This window comes from Electrona antarctica (assembly GCF_951216825.1).
Source record: "Electrona antarctica genome assembly, chromosome: 9".
NCBI classification, from domain to species: Eukaryota; Metazoa; Chordata; class Actinopteri; order Myctophiformes; family Myctophidae; genus Electrona; species Electrona antarctica.
This window is the reverse complement of record NC_136790.1, coordinates 28770456-28791076: the sequence shown is the minus strand read 5'-3', so window position 1 is coordinate 28791076 and position 20621 is coordinate 28770456. Positions and strand designations below refer to the sequence as shown.

At 41.4% G+C, this 20621-nt stretch overlaps 4 protein-coding genes across 5 annotated transcripts; 3 read left to right on the top strand and 1 right to left on the bottom strand.

Moving 5' to 3' along the window:
- Positions 1 to 171: 171 nt before the first annotated feature.
- On the bottom strand, positions 172 to 2014 carry mafbb (v-maf avian musculoaponeurotic fibrosarcoma oncogene homolog Bb). The gene has a single exon (XM_079511028.1). The coding sequence runs from the start codon at positions 1805 to 1807 to the stop codon at positions 812 to 814; it is 996 nt and encodes a 331-aa protein (XP_079367154.1). The 5' UTR covers positions 1808 to 2014; the 3' UTR covers positions 172 to 811.
- A 1584-nt stretch (positions 2015 to 3598) lies between these two features.
- Positions 3599 to 9948, top strand: LOC306930190 (DEP domain-containing mTOR-interacting protein; the record flags this gene model as incomplete). Its single annotated transcript, XM_079511018.1, is given in 10 exon segments — positions 3599 to 3681; positions 3948 to 4013; positions 4015 to 4121; positions 4243 to 4366; positions 6785 to 6963; positions 7142 to 7360; positions 7473 to 7607; positions 7904 to 7974; positions 8300 to 8404; positions 9792 to 9948. Coding segments are annotated over 10 exon segments (1215 nt in total). The 3' UTR covers positions 9918 to 9948.
- Positions 9949 to 10678: 730 nt separating this feature from the next.
- adnpa (activity-dependent neuroprotector homeobox a) lies at positions 10679 to 16552 on the top strand. Of its 2 annotated transcripts, XM_079510984.1 has the most exons (5): positions 10679 to 11140; positions 12559 to 12680; positions 12924 to 13036; positions 13529 to 13621; positions 13736 to 16552. In XM_079510984.1, the coding sequence occupies exons 3-5, from the start codon at positions 12929 to 12931 to the stop codon at positions 16031 to 16033; spliced, it is 2499 nt and encodes an 832-aa protein (XP_079367110.1). In that variant the 5' UTR covers positions 10679 to 11140; positions 12559 to 12680; positions 12924 to 12928; the 3' UTR covers positions 16034 to 16552. The 2 variants fall into 2 exon arrangements, with proteins under 2 accessions (XP_079367110.1, XP_079367109.1); XM_079510983.1 differs by lacking the exon at positions 12559 to 12680 and having other exon boundaries at positions 10680 to 11140.
- A 494-nt stretch (positions 16553 to 17046) lies between these two features.
- On the top strand, positions 17047 to 20013 carry bcl2l1 (BCL2 like 1). The gene is made up of 3 exons (XM_079511036.1): positions 17047 to 17180; positions 18651 to 19254; positions 19392 to 20013. The coding sequence occupies exons 2-3, from the start codon at positions 18766 to 18768 to the stop codon at positions 19533 to 19535; spliced, it is 633 nt and encodes a 210-aa protein (XP_079367162.1). The 5' UTR covers positions 17047 to 17180; positions 18651 to 18765; the 3' UTR covers positions 19536 to 20013.
- Positions 20014 to 20621: the final 608 nt, after the last annotated feature.

Below are 20621 nucleotides of genomic sequence, written 5' to 3'. Positions count from 1 at the left end.
ATAGTATTATTGATTTTGTGTCAATATAACTGCTCAAAAACCCTTTTAGGTCTATCATGAATGTCATGTCCATGATGCAAATTATAAAACGTTTTTGTTGTATATTAATTGTTGAGTAAATATCTGCTCTGTAGAATATGAACTAATGAGAGATAAGAGGAGACACAAATGTACAAAGTCATGATGGCTTTATTGATCAATAGTAGATGAAAACAATTTAAATACAAAATGATGTCAGTCAAATACATTTTCTCGCATAACTGACTATTATCTTTCAAAAGAAAAGGACCATTTCTGTCCAGCAGAATTATTTTCATAAAAATAATGGAAGTTTCATCTCTAGTAGCCTATATCATTATGATTGTGTTGTCTGTCAGAAATATATCCATGTAGCCTACAACACTTGACAGAAAAAAAACTGAGCAAAGCAAAATCACGACAACAAGCAATGAAAGCCTATATAAGTAGCCTAATTGATAGAGAATAAGGCAAACATGACTTTCTAATAATAGTAAAGTGAATATTCTCGTGGGGATATTAGCCTTTATTTCAAGTGTTTCCATTAAGACAAAATGCAGGCAGGTAAGCCTGTACAAAAAGTCTCATATAGTAGGCCTACATGTCCAGCATGCATGTCTCCAGTTGAGTTTTGCTGCGTTGCTATTTCAGTTACATTAAATCGAGTGGTAGATACGGAATTACCCCACTTTAGTTACCTGTAGGCATAATTAAGTGGTCTAAATCGATTATTTTGTGAAATATCACGTTAATAGGGGGGGAAATCAGTTCATCGGTGAAAAGCACCACTCACTCACATCATATAGGACTCGGGTGAAGAAGGGTTGTCACTGGTAGAGCCAGTTTCATGGTAACCATTTGTACCAGTCAGTTTCTCACATTTAAGTTTATAAGCGTCCCTCTCACGTGCCAGCCGGTTGAGCTCGTGCTTCAGCTGCTCCACCTGCGAGGAGAGGCTGGTCTTCTCGTGCTCCAGAACATGCTTCTGTTGGACGCGCTTGTAGCGACAGGACTGTGCATAACCTCGGTTCTTTAAGGTACGGCGCTTCTGCTTCAGGCGCATCACCTCGTCCTTGCCCAAGCCTCTCAGGTGCCGGTTGAGATCTCTGACGGACATGGAGACCAGCTGGTCGTCCGAGAAGTGTTCGTCGCCGCCGCCTCGCCTGCCCTGGCGGCTGTGCTGGTGGAGGTGATGCTGTGCGCCGAGGACCGGTGACTGAGGAGCGGAGTCGTCGTCATCGAGGTCGTCTTTGTACTGATCTGGGCAGTGCGCGTTTCCCATGTCTTGCATGTCGGGGTGACCCGAGAGGGCGTCGGGTTGACGGAGAAGTCCAGGGTAGTGCGCCGGGGCATGGTCACTGAGTTGCCCGTACCCTTCGAAATCAGACTGGAAAGGTTGCGGGTGGCCGTGAGGCGCAGAGGGGTGCCCGTGCACTGTGGTGCCGATGAGGGCCTCTACTGCGTCCTCGTGTGTCAGACCGAAACCCGGAGGATACATTTGCTGAGGGTAACCCCCGTTGTTAGCTATCCAGAACTGCTCGCTGCCATGGTTGTTTCTCTGCTCGTTTGGGTTGAGGTTCGGCGAAGAGGGCACCGAATTGCAAGGCGTGCTACCGGGGGTGGACGAAACAGAGTCCGGTCTTTGAAGCTGACTGCATGCCCCGATGAACGAGCGCTCGATCCCTTGCATTGCCTCCTTCTTCACACCGAACTTCATCAGCTCGAACTCGCTGACGAAATCCATAGGAGTTTTCTGAAGTCCCAAGTGTAAATTTGCTTCATTAGCCATATTAATTGATAATCTGGCTCCCAGGAGTTCCGAATGCTATACAGTCAATGGAATAATGCCACTTTGAAAGAAAGAAAGAAAAAAGTAATTCCGAAATTAGGCTAACACAAACGCCTAAAAGGAAAAAGACGTCCCTCCTTATTGTGTTGGTAAACTAGTTAGCCATGTATGCCGAGCAAAGCTGTGGGCTCCCACTGGCCACAAAGCTAACTCCACTGAAGTGACAGAGCAGAGGACAAGACCTTATGTACGAGAGAACCCTCTGCCTTTTCAGGAGAAGCGCACTTTCTTCATGATGTCACGCGCTCAGACTACACCTCCGCGCTTCTCTCCAATGAAAAGACAGTGAAGAGGGCAATTTGCATAAAAGCTGATGTGTGTATATCTTAAGGGGCTGAACATGTGATGTGATGGTAGGCTACTCTTTATTTTATTGGGGGTTGAGAAATCATGGACAGTGGAATTATCTGTCTTTTCTTTCTTTTCTTTTTACCTTTTAGACTGGCCTATTACTATAGCCTCTATGCCCCACTCTTATATATAACTATATGGTACCACTGCTCATCGTGCTTGTAAAGATGTCAGATATATTGCTACTTGTCATTAAGCTGGCTTCACCAGCAAAAATCCACTTGGACTAATAGGCTTTAGCCTACGTGAATTAATTTTCCGGACATTCCATTAAAATTTCACCCCGGATTTTGCCAACTTAAAATAGTTAACTTGTATAAACCATTTAAATATGCAGTTGCGGATATCTATACATTTGTGTTTTAAAAATATGGCATGGCCACAATTTCCATCTAACAAAAAAATGATGAGCTGGTGATTTTGTGAGTATACATGGGTCAATACTGACACCTTGTGGTCACTATCCCTGACTGCTGGTGCCATTACAGCTGAGCTGATAAATGCTGCCATAATTCTCCAGCAAGATTTTTATCTAAATAATCACCTTTTCTGTCATTTTAATTGTGAAAAAAACAAACAAAAAAACATACAAAACATTGGAGGACTAATGCTTTGTGTGCGTGCATGCGTACGTGCGTGCGTGCGTGTGTGTCAGTAACTAATCATATTTTATCATTACAATTTAAATTTCATCTCACAGAGACTCAGTTTCTCTTTTTCAATTGCCAATTAGTGAACATTGAGTCAGTACTTTTTGAATGATCCGATTTTTTAACATTTCTGATAGCAACAAGATGTTCATATAAATTATTATTGTCTATACTTACAATATAATGCTTGATAAACATCTTTCAATATTACTTGTACTTCCAGATGTGAGAGGACATTGGCCCTGTTTGTTCACTGCTTCTCCATCTGAGGTTTAGATCTCCCATGTAGAGTGTATTTGGCTATGTAGAAAATCTGTATATAAATTATTATTATTATTATCTCAGAAAATATTGTATCAAATGTAGTTCTCTTTTTCTTTTGATTAGGAAATTAGTTCTGTGATGAGAAATAATAATACAAATGATTAGAGGTTAGTAATTATATGCAACAACTGAGGGGACTGTTAATGTTGTGTGTGTGTGTGTGTGTGTGTGTGTGTGTGTGTGTGTGTGTGTGTGTGTGTGTGTGTGTGTGTGTGTGTGTGTGTGTGTGTGTGTGTGTGTGTGTGTGTGTGTGTGTGTGTGTGTGTGTGCATGCGCGTGTGTGTCTGTGTACACATAACACCCATCCCACATGGCAAAAGGGTTCTGTTTATTTTCCGGGCTATTTGGTAAATATAAAGGACCATACAGACGAGCTAGCTTTCTAGTCCAGTGGCAGAGAACAAACATGGAGCAAATAAGCACCATCAGGAGAAAACTCATGACAAGACTACACAAGGCTGAAGTTATGATTGCCGGAGAACAACTCAGGTATGGAGATAAAGGAGAGAGAGAGAGAGAAAGAGAGAGAGAGAGAGAATGATTGCCGGAGAACACCTCAGGTATGGAGCTAAAGAAAGAGAGAGAGAGAGAGAGAGAGAGAGAGACTGACTGATTGTTACAAGTTAACAATGTCTATATGATGGCGTTCGTTTACTGATAATACATGATGTTAGACTTATGTCTTCTCATATGCGACACAGTAGAAAGTGAATCTAATGTCTGTCTTTGATGATTGACTCACTTTGGATCACAAGACTGAGGCTCCACGATGGAAAGCTAATCAAGGAACGGCGTTACCACTTGCGCACATATCCTAACTGTGGCCCAAGAACTAACGGACTGGCTTGTGACCCATAAAGAAGCTCAGGATCGGACCACAGCTATCTGCCTCATGCAGCATCTCATGGACCATGACATTGTTCACCATGGTAAGGAGAAGTGACAAGAAACATTGTAAAATAGAACTGAACCAAATATAAATGCAGTAAAAAGTTGTTAGGGGTCACACCAATATGAAGGCTCACTGGGGATGTATCTTGCCTTCCTCAGTCTGTGATAAGCATCTGGTTTTCAAAGATGCAAAACTGCTGTACCGTTTCCGTAAAGATGATGGCACATTTCCCTTCAACACAGAGGTGATGGTCTTCATAAGAGGACAAAAGCTGTATGAACAGTAAGTGCTACTTTGTTTGCGGTATGATTACTCTTTATCTTTCTGAACAACAAAAGCCATTGTTTAAGATTATGTTTAAAAGCCCAATCAGTGAAAATAAACAAATGCCACAGAAGAAAAAAGGTCCAACAAAATAGCCTAGATGTTTCCATCCATCCACCACTCTTATGTAATTTATGTTTTCCAAAAAATCCGGATTGGGCCTTTAATAATCATAATCATTTATCATAATCATTTAAAAAACATCAGATTTTCCACATTGCGTTCCCACAGTGGAGATTTGGTTTTCACCCCTGTCTGTGTCTGAACAGCTAATCCCAGGTAATGCTGGACCTATCAGCAGCATGAAACATTGCATGCCCAGTTGCCCACTCTTATTAAGTAGGCCAAATTGCCATTGTGGTGGCACTATAACAGGACGCTTAAGCTTTGACCTGTAACTCTTGAACCATAAGTCGTACAATAACATCTTCAACCGTCATGATTCCTTGGATCATGATGCAACTCCTCGCCGGCTGTGACCTTGTGTTTCCCAGAGGATTTGGACGGCCACGCCCCCAGGCAATTGAATTGACTATCCCTGCATGGGATAGTGCCTGCCTAGCCTAGGCCAGAGCCAACAGTGACACAGAGTGGAGACCTGGCTATACCTATATGAGCATCCTTGATAACTTGGGAGCTTTGAGTATCTTTAAAACCAGGTACCAGTGAGAGCTGGGAAACTGTTTCTTCCACCTTGGGCTATCCTAGCCTAATTAAGTGGTCTGGGGTTATGTGAGACCTGGGGCGCAATTTGACAAGCAATCTCACAAGCAAACTTATACCGTCTGCTAACCTTTTCTTTTTGTAAAGATTTGTTTTGTGGCTTTTTTCCTTTATTGAATTTATTAGTAAGGACAGACAGGAAAGTGGGAGGGAGAGAAGGGAGAGACATGCAGCAAAGATCATCATGAACGGGACTCGAACATGCAACACGCTGTCAGGCCAGAGCCTATATGTGGCATGCGTCTGGACCACTTGGCCATCGGGCGCCCATCTGCTAACCTTTTCATCCATTGACCACACGCGAGTGTATAGCCTATATGTTCAGAATATTGCTTAATAAATAATTACTAAACAATCACTCTCTGACATGGATCGCTGGCCTGGACACAACAGTGCAAACTACTCAACTGAATCAACTTATAATAAACTAAGCACAACGAAAATTGAATTTTGTTGTTTATATCACACTCACACACGTACACACATTCACTAACTATACTGTACATACAATAAAATCAACCAGTCTGTACGTCGCTTGTACAGTATGCCAGAAAAACCTATAACACACCACTGCTCGCTTATTTTGGGAGGTCTGTAGAGGCTTGGCGATGGGTGCTAGTGTACCATGAGCCCTTATTCAGTGATATTTTGACTATGCTTACACCATGCAAGCATAGTCAAAATAACACTGAATGAGGGCTCCGACTAGTCCTCAGAGCACAGCCGTTGAAAAATCTTGTTCTTTCAATCAATCAATCAATCAATCAATCAATCAATCAATCTTTATTTATATAGCACATTTCAGACGAGTGCAGTTCAAAGTGCTTCACAGAAAGAGCAAAAATATAACAAGAAAGAGCAAAAACATAACAAGAGAGCATCAACTACATAGTAATAACAAAAACAAAAGGAGCGACTAAAACAGGAAACGGACGTGCAATGATCTAGGTAAAAGCAATGCTAAAAAGGTGTGTCTTAAGATTTCGTTTAAAAATGTCCACAGATTCAGAGAACCGTAGATCCCTTGACAGGCTGTTCCACGGCACAGGGGCATAGTAGCTAAAAGGCGGCTTCTCCATATTTTTTTGTGTTAGGGGTCTCTGGAATCTCTAGGAGACCAGCACTAGAGGATCTAAGGGGTCTGCCGGGCACATATTTAGGAAGCATTTCTGAGAAATAGACAGGTGCATTTCCATTCAATGTTTTAAAAACAAGTAAAATAATTTTAAAATCTATTCTAGAATGTATAGGCAACCAATGCAGGGACTTTAAAATCGGTGTAATGTGTGCTCTACGTTTGGTCTTTGTCAGCACGCGGGAAGCTGCATTTTGGACAAGTTGTAACCGACAACTTTGACTAGTTCAATCAAGATTCAATACCATCTCTCAGTCTCTTCTATCAGTAAATCAGATGGAAATAAGACTTGCAGAATGTGGAACTAATCTGACTGTAGTTAAAGGTCTCGTCCTTAAAAACTGCTACTATAGCCCCCATGACACAGCCATGGGTATAGGCAAGCAGATCTGGCAGAGATCTGCGCTCTGAGGAGCAAATGTTTCTCGTCCTACAATCTACTTTCTCCTGGTCTGAATATAGATACTTTTGTGTAATTATACACTCTCTAATATTGTCTGTGTGCCTTTTCTCTTTAGACTCATTGCAGTCAAAGATTCAATTCTGCAGCTGAGAGAGGAGCAGGGTGTTACATATCAGCGTTCCTTTCCTGGCTGCCAGTTCATTGACTGGCTCCTCCAGAATGGAGAAGCAGAGAGCAGGCGCCAGGCTTTGGACCTTTGCCGTGCCTTGCAGGAGCAGGGCATTATTCAACATGGTGAGAGAATGTGACATTTTGCCTTTCGTTCTCTAGTGCTAGAAAGAAGCAGACTGCTATCAGTGAGCAGCCATGTTGGACTTCTAGTACATTAGTCCCCCAAAAAGATCCCTGTTTAAGCCAGTTTTACCATGAATCCTGATCCTATATCTTCCTGTGCTCTCACACTACCATTCAGTGTCAAAGAAGCACAACTTCTTTGACAGTGGGTTACTGTATCAGTTCTGCATCAATTTCCGTCGCCGCCGCCGACTGTCTGAACTCTTAAAAGAGAATGAGAGGGACAATGAGGACGGGTCGTCATCAATGCAAACATCAGAGGACAGCCATTCTGATAGAAGTCCTTTCTCCCTACGCAAGACCCCTTCTCAAGAGGGCTCTAGTGGATTCCAATCTGGTAAAATAATGTATTGTGTGCACAACTAACATGTAAACATAAGGTATGCCTTATAAATACGCCTTATTTGCAGACAACTGCTTAATGATTATAATTATCATTGTTTTCATAGTGAGGTCTAAGGATTTGACACACGTAGCCAATGGGCGACGTGGAAGCTTGAATTCCATTCAGCTTCCGTCCTTGGGGTTTTCCACCCTTGTCCAGCTGTCTTCTGCCCCACTGGTGAGATGCAATCCAAAATCAGGCAAGTGTATTGGATTCAACCCAAATATTTTAAGTCTTGAGAATGACATCAGATGCTAATACACTGCTCTTGCTCAGCACCATCATTTATTGATCATACTAATGTTTTGGCGCGGCTAGACTTTCGTCAAGTTATGATCTTAACTAGATATTGCTAAACCAATTATTTAAAAGAAATTCTTGAAAATTAGTGATTGGATTAAGCTTTAGTTTATTTTATCAACATCTGTGTTACAACATTTTCCATACCATGGCATGAACATTTGTATAATTAACGTTTTATTGATGGTGCTGCAGTGCTTCGAAGAAAAGTTACATGTGAAGAATTACTGTCACCAGCGGCACCCTTCATCAAAAAAGTATTAACGGTGAGCTGTATGATTTATATTAGCCTATTATTATTATTATTATTATTACTACATTGTGTTGTGTTGTGTGGCTGTGGCAGGTCATTCAATAATTGAACATGACATCTTTCAAGGCTAGAAACAAAACACTGTCTTAAAAGATGTCTTCATACTAAAAGGATGAAGGTATTAGGTTTGTATGAGGCCGTTTGAGACATGAGAGACAAATCAAGATAAATCAAGATAAATCAAGATAAATCAAGATAAATCAAGATAAATAAACTGGATGGACTGCAGTGCACAGTATAAGTGAATGGTATACATCTGTTGTTGGGATAAACCTCAGGTTATTGGGGATGCAGTGGGCTGGGGCTTGGCTGTCAGAGGCAGGGCCCCTTGTTATGTCCAGGCGGTTGACCCTGGAGGTCCTGCTGCAGCAGCTGGAGTTAAGGTAACTATTCAACAAAGTAACACTCATGGTATATTCTATTAGCCTGGCTAATAAGCCAGACCGAATCAGCCATTGGCAAAAAAAAATTGCCTGCCGGCGGATTACGGTCTGGAGAGGCTCAATTGTACGCCCATTTCCTACACCAGAGAACTGGTGTGGCCATGCAACATGGGCGGGCTTTGGTACAGTGATGTTCAATGCTTGAGACCTTTGACTGACAGTAGCTCTGACCAATTGCGTCAAAGAGAAAATGTTTGAACCCGCCCCCCGGGAAACAAGATCCATACACAGCATCTCCAGACTCAAATACCACACGACAGTGTGATTTGAGTCTGGCTTATTAGCCAGGCTAATATTCTATATTGTAAATATGTTTCACTTTCTAAAGCGCACTGATTTTGCATGATATATGCAATCTTAGCTTTGAATTTGGTAGAATCTGCACCTGGATGAATACACCGGGGTAAAACTGAATCCATTCTCTTTGGGTGCAAAATAAACCTCTGCAAGGCTTTGCAGTAAAAATGGGTGACACATTTTGTGATCACAAGAAAATTACCTAAATCATTCCAGTGAAAAAATGGCAACTAAAGTAATCTAACTAAAGTCAACCTAAGAAATTAAGTTGAACAACATTTCTCCTCTCTGGTCAGTAAGAATACACCAGGAGCACGCATCCAATGTCATTTTGGCTATGCTTGCACCTCCATATTACCATAGCACCACAAAGGCCTTAAAAACAAGGCTCCAGACAAACTGGTCAGGCTACTGTTTGGCCTTACATCTACAGCTCATTTAACCCCTGCTCACTTTGCTAAAGTGGGATGGCTTAGGGTAGAGGACAAAGTACAGCAACTTGCAATGGGCCTTGTCTACAAGATTATGATGCACATACTACACCACACATGTACCTGTCAAACTACTTAAAAAATGTCAAAGATCTCCACAGTCACAACACCAGAGAGGGAGCTCCACTACAAATCATGTTCAACCCAGATTTGGCTGAAACAAGGGATTACATTTATTCTAGTGCTATCACTGCTATGCCACAAAATGCCCTACCAACAGTCATAAAAAATGTGAATCCCTACTCTCCTTTAAAACTGCTCGGAACTGGCTCCTGTAAAAAGGCAATGCCACCCCCCCCTCCCCCCATTGTTTAGTCAGTGCACATATTTCTATTTTCAACTTCTACTCGTTATGTGAAGTTTTTGCATAGTTTTGTAAATGTGTCTGTCATTAAATGTTTCCATGAATTGAGTATGAAGGATCCCAATGGAAACAAGCCATAGTGTAAATCATCTTAACAGACCTTGTATCGAACTGTACTCTCTAAAAATGATAAATAGCATAAACCTACATAATTTCCAATGATTTCTCTCTTAAGGTTCGACAGTTTGTGTGCCAGGTGAATGGACAAAATGTTCTTTACCAGGATTATTGGACAGTCTCAAGGTTGGTGATGACAGGACCTCACACTGTTGTCTTGGAAGTTATGGAACCACTTGGATGAGGGCATTACTATCAAATATCTGCCAGGATTATTGGATTCCCCAGTAGGCTATTTGCACATCTTCTGAAAATGTATCTTATTTGATGTCTGACTTTAAGGTTGCTAGTGGGTGTGGAGTGGGAAATTTGCTATATAGCTTACTTTATTTTATTGGCCTAAAATATTGTCTATATAAATATGGTCCACCTGCTGACCGGCTGTCATCATTGAGCAATTTCTTTTATAGGGGGTTATATTATGTGATCATATACCACCATACAAATGTGATGGGGTCAGCCCATTTGGGCAACTAGCTATGGCCGTTTTTAGCCCAAGGTTTGGAATGGAGTCAGAATCATGAAAACCCCCTAGTTTGACACGTCACATGCTATTTTAAGCATAATTAAATGATACCTTATTGTTGTTAATGGTATGGTCACATGACCCCCTATAAATAAATAAATTGCTCAATGATGACAGCCGGTCAGCAGGTGGATTCATAAATGTATGTCGGCCTATATAATATAGACAATATTTTAGGCCAATAAAAAAAGATATATACCAAATGTCCCTCTTTGAACAAAGAAAAGCCTGTTGGCTGACTACTATGATGTATGGGTTGCAAATGTCATGCTCATGTTTGTTTCCCCATCTGGGAAAAGTATAAGTAGCAAGCAATTATTAATAAAATGTTTATAAATCTTAGATGAACTTGTCCTCTCTCTCACACACGTCACACGCACGCGCGCGCGCACACACACACACACACACACACACACACACACACACACACACACACACGCACACTTCTCTCTCTGCCTCTCTCTCCCGCTCCCCCATCACTTCCGTCTTTTTCTCGTCGCCATTTTGGATCAAGTGTTGACTTACTTTGAAATAGGTAGCGCGTTAGCTCGCAGCCAGGGTGTCTTCTCTTAATCATAGACGGTCTTGATGACTTGCCAGTAAGGTCAGGGTTGTAGTAGTTAGGAGGATCATCTGAGAACATTGCCGCTGGATGCTCTGCAGCGTAGCTTGAATGAACGAGTTCATCATTTATGGATCCACTCAGCTTGCCACAACACAGCAAATGTGACTTGTTAGCTTGCTAGTTAGCTTAGCTAGCTGGGTAGAGCATCAGCAGCCGGCTTTGAACATCACTGACTTCGTCCATTGGCTCGCCAGTGTCTTTGTTATACAGTGAGCGACTTCACGCGGCCAATTCCCTCTTCAAACCCGTGCAAAAGGTGAGTTAACATCATTGTGTTCATAATATTGAGTCGTTTCACCAACGAACGGGAAGAAATTGAAGGCAAAATTATACTTCGTCGCACGAGTGTGTCGCTCGACAAAAATGACGTATTTTCAACTGGGAAAAGTATCTATTTTCTCCATTTGGAATGTAACATTGGTGGTTTTGTTGAAAATACGTTTTTTGGGGGGGTCAAGCGACGCGGCGCGCCATGCAGCTTGTTAACTTAAGTAATCTCGTGCTAGTAGCCGGAGATGACATGCGGGCGGTTTGTCTGGATGTTAGCGTAGCTGCTAACGTGTTAGCCTTTTAGTTAGCTAGTTACACTCATAGTAGCCACATTATACTGTACGGTAGCCATTGTCAAAATGACCACATTCTCATTGCAGAACGAATCGGCCAGTCTGTACTGTCTAGTACAGAGGTATGGGAACAAAGAAAGTTGAATCTGTTATTTGATCCGCCGCCATCGGCAATACACCGACGTTAATTAGAGCGGAAATGTCCGTTTTGTTATCGATAATCAATATAGTCTATAAGACTATCAATAACTAAAGGGCCGTTTCCGCTCGGCCCTTGGAATTGGCCCAAATGGCTTAGTTTCCACTTTAGGCAAGACATGTTCATACTGTGTGTGTGTGTGTGTGTGTGTGTGGGGGGAGGGGGGGGGGGGGGGGGGGTACAAAAAAACCAAACAAATCACAGCAGAATTGAGCTTAAAGCTACAATCTGTAAAAGTTGTGCCTGGCTGATGTCCAAACTAGTGCAACTACAGTCAAGATGGCAGCTCATGTAGGGGCCTATCTGGTGTGCCCTCTGCTTCAAATAACTTTATTGACACTTTGTCGTCAACCAATTGACACACCAAAATTAGGGAGACCCCATCCAGCCACTCCACTATGTGCAGTGCTAGTGATATTGCCTACACACTACTACAGATTGTATTTTCCTAAAGCTCCCACCAGTGCATCTGCGGAATTCAAACTCTAGAGTAGTTCTCAACACCCATTGGGGGGTTAATACCTTTTTAGCCACATTGGCGGAATGTTGTATGATGACAAATTGTGTCATAGCATAGACATAGTTTGGGTTAAAGAAAATACAATGACAGTGATTTATATCAAACAACCAAGTGGAGAAGTGGGTCTCCTGGCCAATTCAAATTGAGCAAGTTCAATTAAAAAATCACACCCAAGTTCCAGACTCACAGGAACACGCCCAGGGTGCTCGGATAGACCCAGCCAGCCAGGGACACCATTTTTTTTAAACGAATCTTTATAACAGTCATGACAATACATTACAACAAAGTTATTAATACAACATCAGAGCCAGGGGGATTACTAACAGAAAACATTAAAGAGTGAACACAAAGCAACAGTTCTCCGCAGCTTTCTTTTTTTACATTTGCTGAAGGCACGCTGCGTCGCTGCCCAAGTGACGTCACTCATGCGACTGCTCCATGTCTCGCTGTCACTCAAGTGACTACTGGCCAATCACAGCGTGTCTTTAGCTTGACAAGCTTCCACTCATTGAAGGCAAATGCTTTTCAAGGAATCTTGGGAAAATTGTGACTTCAATTGTGACATGTGAGTCGTCTACGTTTATATGTCTATGAGGGACGGAGCCAGGGACACACAGGTTGCACCACTCAAAAACAAACAACACCAAGCATAAGTTGTATCCCAACACTGTGGAAACAAACTTGTAATAAGACGTTTAAATGTTAGATGAATCCAGTGATTAACTACATATATTTTTGTTTAATTTCTGTTTTACAGAAAAGATGTATCAGCTCCCTGTTAACAACCTTACAAGGATACGGAGAGCCAGGAAGCAAGTGAAGAAAGCACTTGGTGACATTGGTCTGGAGTACTGCAAGGAGGCAGTGGAGGTGAGTGTAATTTACTATTTACACTTTTATGTATTTACATTAATTGCTTTGATGAAGATATTAGGCAATTCAGTACTGTTAATTTAAGTGATTTAAACTAATAACTTTTAACACCATTGTGTAAATGAAGCCTTGAGGACAACAAGTTACAAAGTACTAATTTGGGTTGATTTGTACTTTTTATTTGCAAAAAGGCATATACATGAACAATATTTGCATTTTTGTCAAAAGGATAAAACAAAAGCTTGAGAGCTTATTTCTATTGTGGCCCTGCAAATGTGTGTAAGCTGAGTGTTTGGGGGTGTTTATCAGAGTCGTGCAGAAAAATAATGAATACAATTTCAACTCAACTAGACTGGCATGGCATGACATGGGTACAGTAAAAGGAACATATAAAGATAATGGGCTGGAGATAAAGAAGAAACAAACTTGTTTATCTAAATGTATTCACAGTTTCACGTCTTCAATTTTGTTTTCATCTCATTTACACAGGAGTTCAAAGAGTTTTGTCCCACTGAACAGTATGTGAAGAGCACTCTATGTCTTGATATTTGCTCATGGGATCCTTCATCGTCTAAGACACAGGTAACTTAAGCACCTTTAAGGCCTAGTCAAATTCATAACAAAAGCACATTCTATCTTTGAATTATAACATTTTTTTTATCTTTAATTTTATTTTGTAATTTTTTTTTTTTTTAGGAATATCGATCCAAGCCATTTTGCTGCACAGAGTGTCCATTTGCTTCCAAATACTACTCAGGCTACAAGAACCACTTCCGCAATGTACACAGACGGGACTTTGAGACTGATATTCTACTCAACTGTCCGTACTGCACATTCACTGGAAGCAAGAGAACTATGGAGACGCACGTTAAGATATTCCACATACCCAGTTCAAGACAGAATTATGGGACCCCCCAGGGAACTGCTGTGGGGCAGAAGGACAAAATATGGCTTGATAGTGCCAGGCAGGGGGATAATGTAGAGAGAGCAATGTACTTTTGTAAGAAATGCACATACAGGGACCCTCTCTACAATGTTGTGAGAAGGCACATCTACAGGGAACATTTTCAGCATGTTGTCTCACCCTATCTTGGCATGGTTTCTGAATCATCTGTCAAAAATGGTGCTAATACTGTGAATGGCAACAACATCCTATGTAAGCGCTGCCAGTTTTCTACCCGAAGCTATGAGGCATTGGTGCAGCATGTTGTTGAGTACCATGAGCGCATTGGTGCTCAAGTGACGACTATGATTGGACATGCTAACATTATGGTGTCCAGGGCTCAAGCCTACCCAGGGGTGTCTCAGAAAGCATCTATGATGACTGGAGGGCGCGCACTTATGCCTGAATCTGTACTAAGCCGCATGGGCCATTTAAAGCAGGGGCCCTCTGTTCTTAAAACTCAGTCCTCCATCGCTGTGCGTGTTGCAGTTCCTAGCAGTGCTTTGACAGAGAGCAGCACACCAGCAGTTAACACAGCCCAAACTCAGAAGTGGAAGATATGCACTGTTTGCAATGAGCTTTTCCCCGAAAACCTCTACAGTGCTCATTTTGAAAAGGCACACAAGGCAAAGAAGATATGGGCAATGGCAAAGTATATCATGAAGATCCACAATTTCACCAGTAAATGCTTGCTTTGCAACCGATATTTGCCCAGTGACACACTGCTCAACCACATGTTAATCCATGGACTTACTTGCCCACAATGCCACTCTGCTTTCCACAATGTAGAGAAAATGATCGAGCATGTGAATCAGGCTCATCCTCAAGACTTTGCTGGTCTTCCTGGTGCATCCCCATTGACCTTTGATCTCACAATCAAACAAGATAAGTCCAATAACATACAGCTTGTTGTTATCACCTTCAATATGAAGGAGCCTATAAATGGTCAAGATGGCCTTCATAGTCATCCACCTCAAATCAAAGTAACGGCGCCGAAGATGATCGCGCCGAAGAATGATGCATATGCTAGAAGTTTGCCTTCTGCATCTCTGTCCGGCAAGGGCGAGGTTGGGAAAACCCTTTGCCCGCTGTGCTTCACCATCCTCAAAGGACCCATTTCTGATGCTCTCTCTCAGCATCTGAGGGAACGACACCAAGTCCTTCAGACAATGCATCCTGTTGAGAAAAAGATGACATACAAGTGTATTCACTGCTTGGGCGTGTATACAAGTAACATGGTGGCCTCCACAATCACGCTGCATCTTGTACAATGCAGAGCTGTGGGCAGGTCCCAAGTTGGCCAAGGTATCAAGTCTGCCTTAACTCTCAACTCCTCTGGTGCTGGGTTCCTCAAGCGGCAGCTACCCACCCAAGCCACATTAGACCCAAAGAGGATGAAGATGAACTCAAAGCTTTCCCTCGCCACAGCAGGGAAGCGGGGAGAATCTGACGGCCTTGTATTGGATCCTCGAAGCTATGAGCACAAGACTTACGAGGCGCGGAAAAACTTCCTCACAAACTACTTCAACAGACGACCCTACCTATCGGCTGAGGAAGAGGAAAAGCTGTCTGGGAGCCTGTGGCTGTGGAAGTCCGATATTGCTAGCCACTTTGCGGACAAGCGTAGGGTATGTGAGAAAGAATGCGAGACCAAGAACGCGGCTGTGTTGCTTGGATTTGACATGCAAGCGCTCGACAAATTAAAGCATGATATCACATTTGAGGACAGTGCTGGTACCTCCACACTCAGATCAGGCACTGGAGGCCTCAAGTCTGGTACTCCAAGCACAGACCAAAACAAGCAGTGTGGTACAATTAACTGTACCCTAAAGCTTAGTACATACACAGAGACCATATCAATTGACTCGGACAGTGAACCAGAACAAGAGGGTAGCATTACTGAGAATGGAAATGTTGACGGAAATCAACATGTGGCTGTAGTCTCTGAAGAACCAGCAGATGTGTCGGAGGTGATTCCCCCTATGAACATAGATGGGCCTTCAGAAACGAGCACTCTGCAAGATGGAAAAGCAAACACAACTTTGTGTTAGTGCCACTGCTTATCAATGTGCCTTGATAGGTTAACATTTAGATATGAAAAGTGCTTAAATCTAATGGTATAGACTAGAGAGAATCTTCAATTTATCTGTTATGAGAGAGCCTCATCTTTATGAGACTGGGCAGTTAGAAATCACAAACATTGGTCTGGCATGGTTCGCATATGAAATACTGTAATTCCTAATTTTGACCTCAATTCAAGTGTTGAAACAAAAGATTGTTGAGGTACTCGGCAACATAATGCAAAAATGTATGGCTTCTGTAACTGACATCTGTTGTGACACTGTATATAATAGGAATTGTACTTAATTAGATTATACATACTGTCTGTTTCTCATTTTGTTAACTTAGTTAGTAGATTTATGAAAATGATCATATCCTTTCATACCCCCCCCCCCTCCCTGTGTGAGATGGAGCTGTATTGTCATTTCACATTTAGACAGTTAGGATATGCTAATTGCTTATGTATACTTCCTTTTTAATAAATAAATTTGTTTCATAAATATCAGAAGGTATTTCATTTTAACTAATCCATAATTCACCTAGAAGTGTTATTAATACATTTATGTTGTATTAATAGTCAAATGTGTGTAACGCTAGCCAGAAACAAGTAGTGATTACAATATTTATGAATATATTCAGGAAATATAATGACTTGGAAATTACTTGTAGCGCAAAGCACCATAATGATGTGGTTTAACTAAGTTATGTGTATCTCACTTATTTAAAAAAAAATTAGATACGTTTTTTAAAAAAGCGTTTATGGAAGCATTGATGTCTAATCTAGTCCCTAGATGCTTTGTATCTAACTACTCTAAGGTAGTGTGTGGGTTTAAAAATATAATTTAAAATTATGAAATTATTTATAATCTTTTATTCTTTCAACTTCCGTGAAGACATTTTTCCGGTTGGTGGCGGTGCAGAAAATTAAGGAGGGACATCCGCTCATGGAGGAGACCATGTGGCCAAATTATACACATCTATGGGCCAATGACTGCCGTCACCACCGTGCCTGAATCATAGACATATGGCCTGAATGGTCACAGGCCCTAGAGTGCGCAGCTGTAGAAGTGACGCTGTGTGCAAAGATAGATGTTAATAATTCTAAAACCTAACGTTGAGAGAATGCATCTTTTTGCTGTAAGTAAGGCGTGAATTTGTATTCATTCCCACATAGTTTATTTTTGCATGATTTGCACAGATTAGCGTGTAGCCTATGCGAAGCCAGCTAGTTAGCATCTTTAGCTAGAATAAATTGAACACGTATTAAAGTGAGATGTCGCCGTCAGTAGGTTAGCTCCTGAATGTATAATAACCCATTATTAATGATAAGATAATGGCAATGTATTATTTCAAAATGTCATGCTATAGCCTGCTGCCTACGTTACTAAATATTGTAACACTGCTTGGTATGTGGTTGTAATGGCAGCCAGTTGAAGTTAGCGTTACGCCGTTAACTACGTTCGCTAAATGTCTCAATGAACGAACGAGCAATAAAGCATTTTACTATTTTGCTGACACTAAGCGAGCAGAGCTACTGCTCGCAGTAGGGATGCGATAATCAAACTGCATTAATTATATATATTTTAAGAAATTGCATAGGTTACTAGATAATGGAATAAAATCTATTAATCGATCTTTACTTCGGACATGCGCATGTCATAGATGAAAAGCTTAAGAAATATGAAATAGCTGACAAGCTTCAAGTGTTGTCAGCTTGTATTTTTTTTAGAACATTTTTGTGTATGATACTGTATGTTTCTATTTATTTTATTTATCTATATATAAACTATTCCGGTTATTATAGCAATCGTTTTGATCACAGGGATCTGCAATCAGTGCAATCAATGCATCCCTGCTTAACCCTTTCAGGCCTCATTCACACGTACCAAACACCAATCAAGCAAATGTTTGGTCGTTTTTTTTGGGGGGGGGGCACCACAATGCTTTTCCAATGGGAGTCACATGGTTTGACCAAACATTTTTGTTTGAGGGGGGAGGGGCAGAACACCACCAGCAATACACTGACACCACGCTAGACAGGAACGCCCAAAAACGTCACATTCGGTTTTAGCCTGGGGTAAGAATTTTCTATGGCTGCCAATGCAACTTGGTCCAATCCTTAATCACATACGGACAAACATCTATGCCGATGCTATCTAACTTGCGGAGGTAGCGTGCCTTGTCCACGGGCAACAGATCTTTCAACGTATGGCATTGCAAATACGTTTGATAATCGCTACTCTGCTCAATATTGTTTTGAATATTGCCGCAAATCACAACTTCCCCCGGGGGTGGGCGGAGTCACAGTTTGAGGCTGATTATGCGCCGTGGTGTCAGTGTATCAAACACAAATGTTTGATCAAACCATGTGACTCCCATTTGAAAAGCATTGTGGTAGCCCAAAAAAACCGACCAAATATTTGCTTGATTGGTGTTTGGTACGTGTGAATGAGGCCTCAAGGAACATTGCCAAGCTGATCCTATTTTAAAGGGCTAACGCTAATTTGGAAAAAGTAATTATCACTGATCAAAGTGGGCGGTTATCTACATTCTACATCATGGCATTTTACTAGTTTTACGTGACTACCTGTTCCATAACCTTTCCAGGTTATGGAAGTTGCCAACCACAAGATGGACATCCCACTGAGGTTGTGGGCCATGGCAGGAGGAACTATGAGGTCTGAGTAACTTTGAAGTGTTGGTGGTGTATAGTGTGGAAATTATGTTGTACAGCAACAGAGAACTGGTGGTGTTCTTCATAAGCTATAAACTGTCTCAGCGGAACTTGAAACTGGAGGATGCAAGTGAAAGGAATGAAGGAGACAAAACCAATGGGTTGCTGGTGAACAATGTAAACGGTAGGAGCCAATTGGGGACATTATCTTCTCGAAATGGAGAGGCGCTGCAGGCAGCACTTCGGCATGCTGCTGATGAGTTCGAGCAGCGCTATACACAAGCCTTTAATGATCTCTCTTCCAAGTTCGACATTACCCCTACCACTGCCTACAACAGTTTTGAGGGTGTGATGGATGAGTTATTCAGGGACGGAGTCAACTGGGGACGCATAGTGGGCCTGTTTGTCTTTGGGGGCACCCTTTGTGTCGAGTGTGTTGAAAAGGAAATGGTCCCTCTGGTGTCCCCCGTCGCAGACTGGATGACCTTATACCTAGATAGCCACATTGAACCATGGATCCAGAGCCAAGGAGGTTGGGTGAGCAGACAGAGAAAATACTAATATATCAAATATGGTTATTTTGTCAAAACCATGACTGTGTGTGTAGACCAACAAAAAAGAAAGCTGATGAAAATGTATCTAACTCTCTGTCTGATCCATACTTTACATTACAGGATACATTCACCAATATCTTTGGTAGAGATGCAGCCAGGGAGGCTTGGAGGTCCCATGAAACCCTACGAAGATGGCTGCTTGTGGGTGTGATGCTGCTTTCAGGAGTGTTGCTCTGCACTCTCATTGTAAAGAAAGGCCAGTAAAGTGGAGGACCATGAGTTGCCTCTTGTTTACCCCATGTGCATACTGTGTAATGCCACGTTCGCGACAAAAACAAAACACAATAGTTCTCAATAATGTTTACAAAATCCAAGTCTAATTGTGCACTGATAGAATCTGGCTATGGCAGAGTTTGTGTGAATACCCATAAATCTGTCCTGTGACATTATTTTTTTATACACAGCAAAGCTCTTTGTTATAGCCAAATGTTTTACTATTCTTATTATTGTTGATCACATTTTACTTTTCATTTTATGTTGGAAAAGGTGTTTTATAAACAATTAGAGGCTTTAAAAAGCATCCTTATATACTCTTTAAGTTACACCAAGGGACCAACTTTAATTATTTACAAATACATATTTTACAGATAATATAAGTTCAATACTATTTCATTTTATACTTCTTTTTGGTGCTGTACTCTAGTTTCAGGCATGCTTCAAATTAAATTACATACATATTTTATGCTGCTGTGTTTGTTGCGGTAATTGTGTGATTTGTCTGAAGAGCAACAAATCACGTAATGAAATATTTTTAGATAATTTGTGTAAAAACTTGTAAGCCTATAGCATTACATTGACAACATAAAAGCTATTACACAAAAATGAATGAATGAAATGAATGTTCTCTAGTCTAAAGTAGACCTGGAAGTGGATGGGGCTGAAGTCTTTTGTTATACCATTAGGGGGTGCTTGGTTACCAATTCTGAAGAAATTGCATATTATGACATTTATTATGACATTAACAGTGCTAGTTATTATACCAGCTTTTGTCACTTACTGTAGGATTAATTATATTACTAGAAGTCTAGTAAGAAGTTGGATATTTCTCTTTTTTGTCATGTTCTCTACAAACAATTAGGTTTGTTAAAGGGTTTGAATACACAATGTTATCCCTCAAAACACCAACATGGAAAAATCCACACGGGCAGATGCAAAGATACACTACCATTCATTGTCAAGATAAGCCAGCGACAATAAAGGACCACTGGCCGGTGGTGGCTCAGGGGTAGAGTGGCTCCTCCAGAGTTAGTGTTGAAGTGTCCTCGAGCAAGACCCCTAATTGCTCCTGAT

What these genes read in the sequence shown, in the direction of transcription:
- mafbb (XM_079511028.1), bottom strand. Translation starts at nt 1,807, where the DNA reads ATGGCTAATGAAGCAAATTTACACTTGGGACTTCAGAAAACTCCTATG.
- adnpa (XM_079510984.1), top strand. Translation starts at nt 12,929, where the DNA reads ATGTATCAGCTCCCTGTTAACAACCTTACAAGGATACGGAGAGCCAGG. An exon ending in ACTGCAAGGAGGCAGTGGAG is followed by an intron (nt 13,037 to 13,528) that starts GTGAGTGTAATT and finishes TCATTTACACAG; the next exon opens with GAGTTCAAAGAGTTTTGTCC. An exon ending in CTTCATCGTCTAAGACACAG is followed by an intron (nt 13,622 to 13,735) that starts GTAACTTAAGCA and finishes TTTTTTTTTTAG; the next exon opens with GAATATCGATCCAAGCCATT.
- bcl2l1 (XM_079511036.1), top strand. Translation starts at nt 18,766, where the DNA reads ATGTTGTACAGCAACAGAGAACTGGTGGTGTTCTTCATAAGCTATAAA. An exon ending in TCCAGAGCCAAGGAGGTTGG is followed by an intron (nt 19,255 to 19,391) that starts GTGAGCAGACAG and finishes TTTACATTACAG; the next exon opens with GATACATTCACCAATATCTT.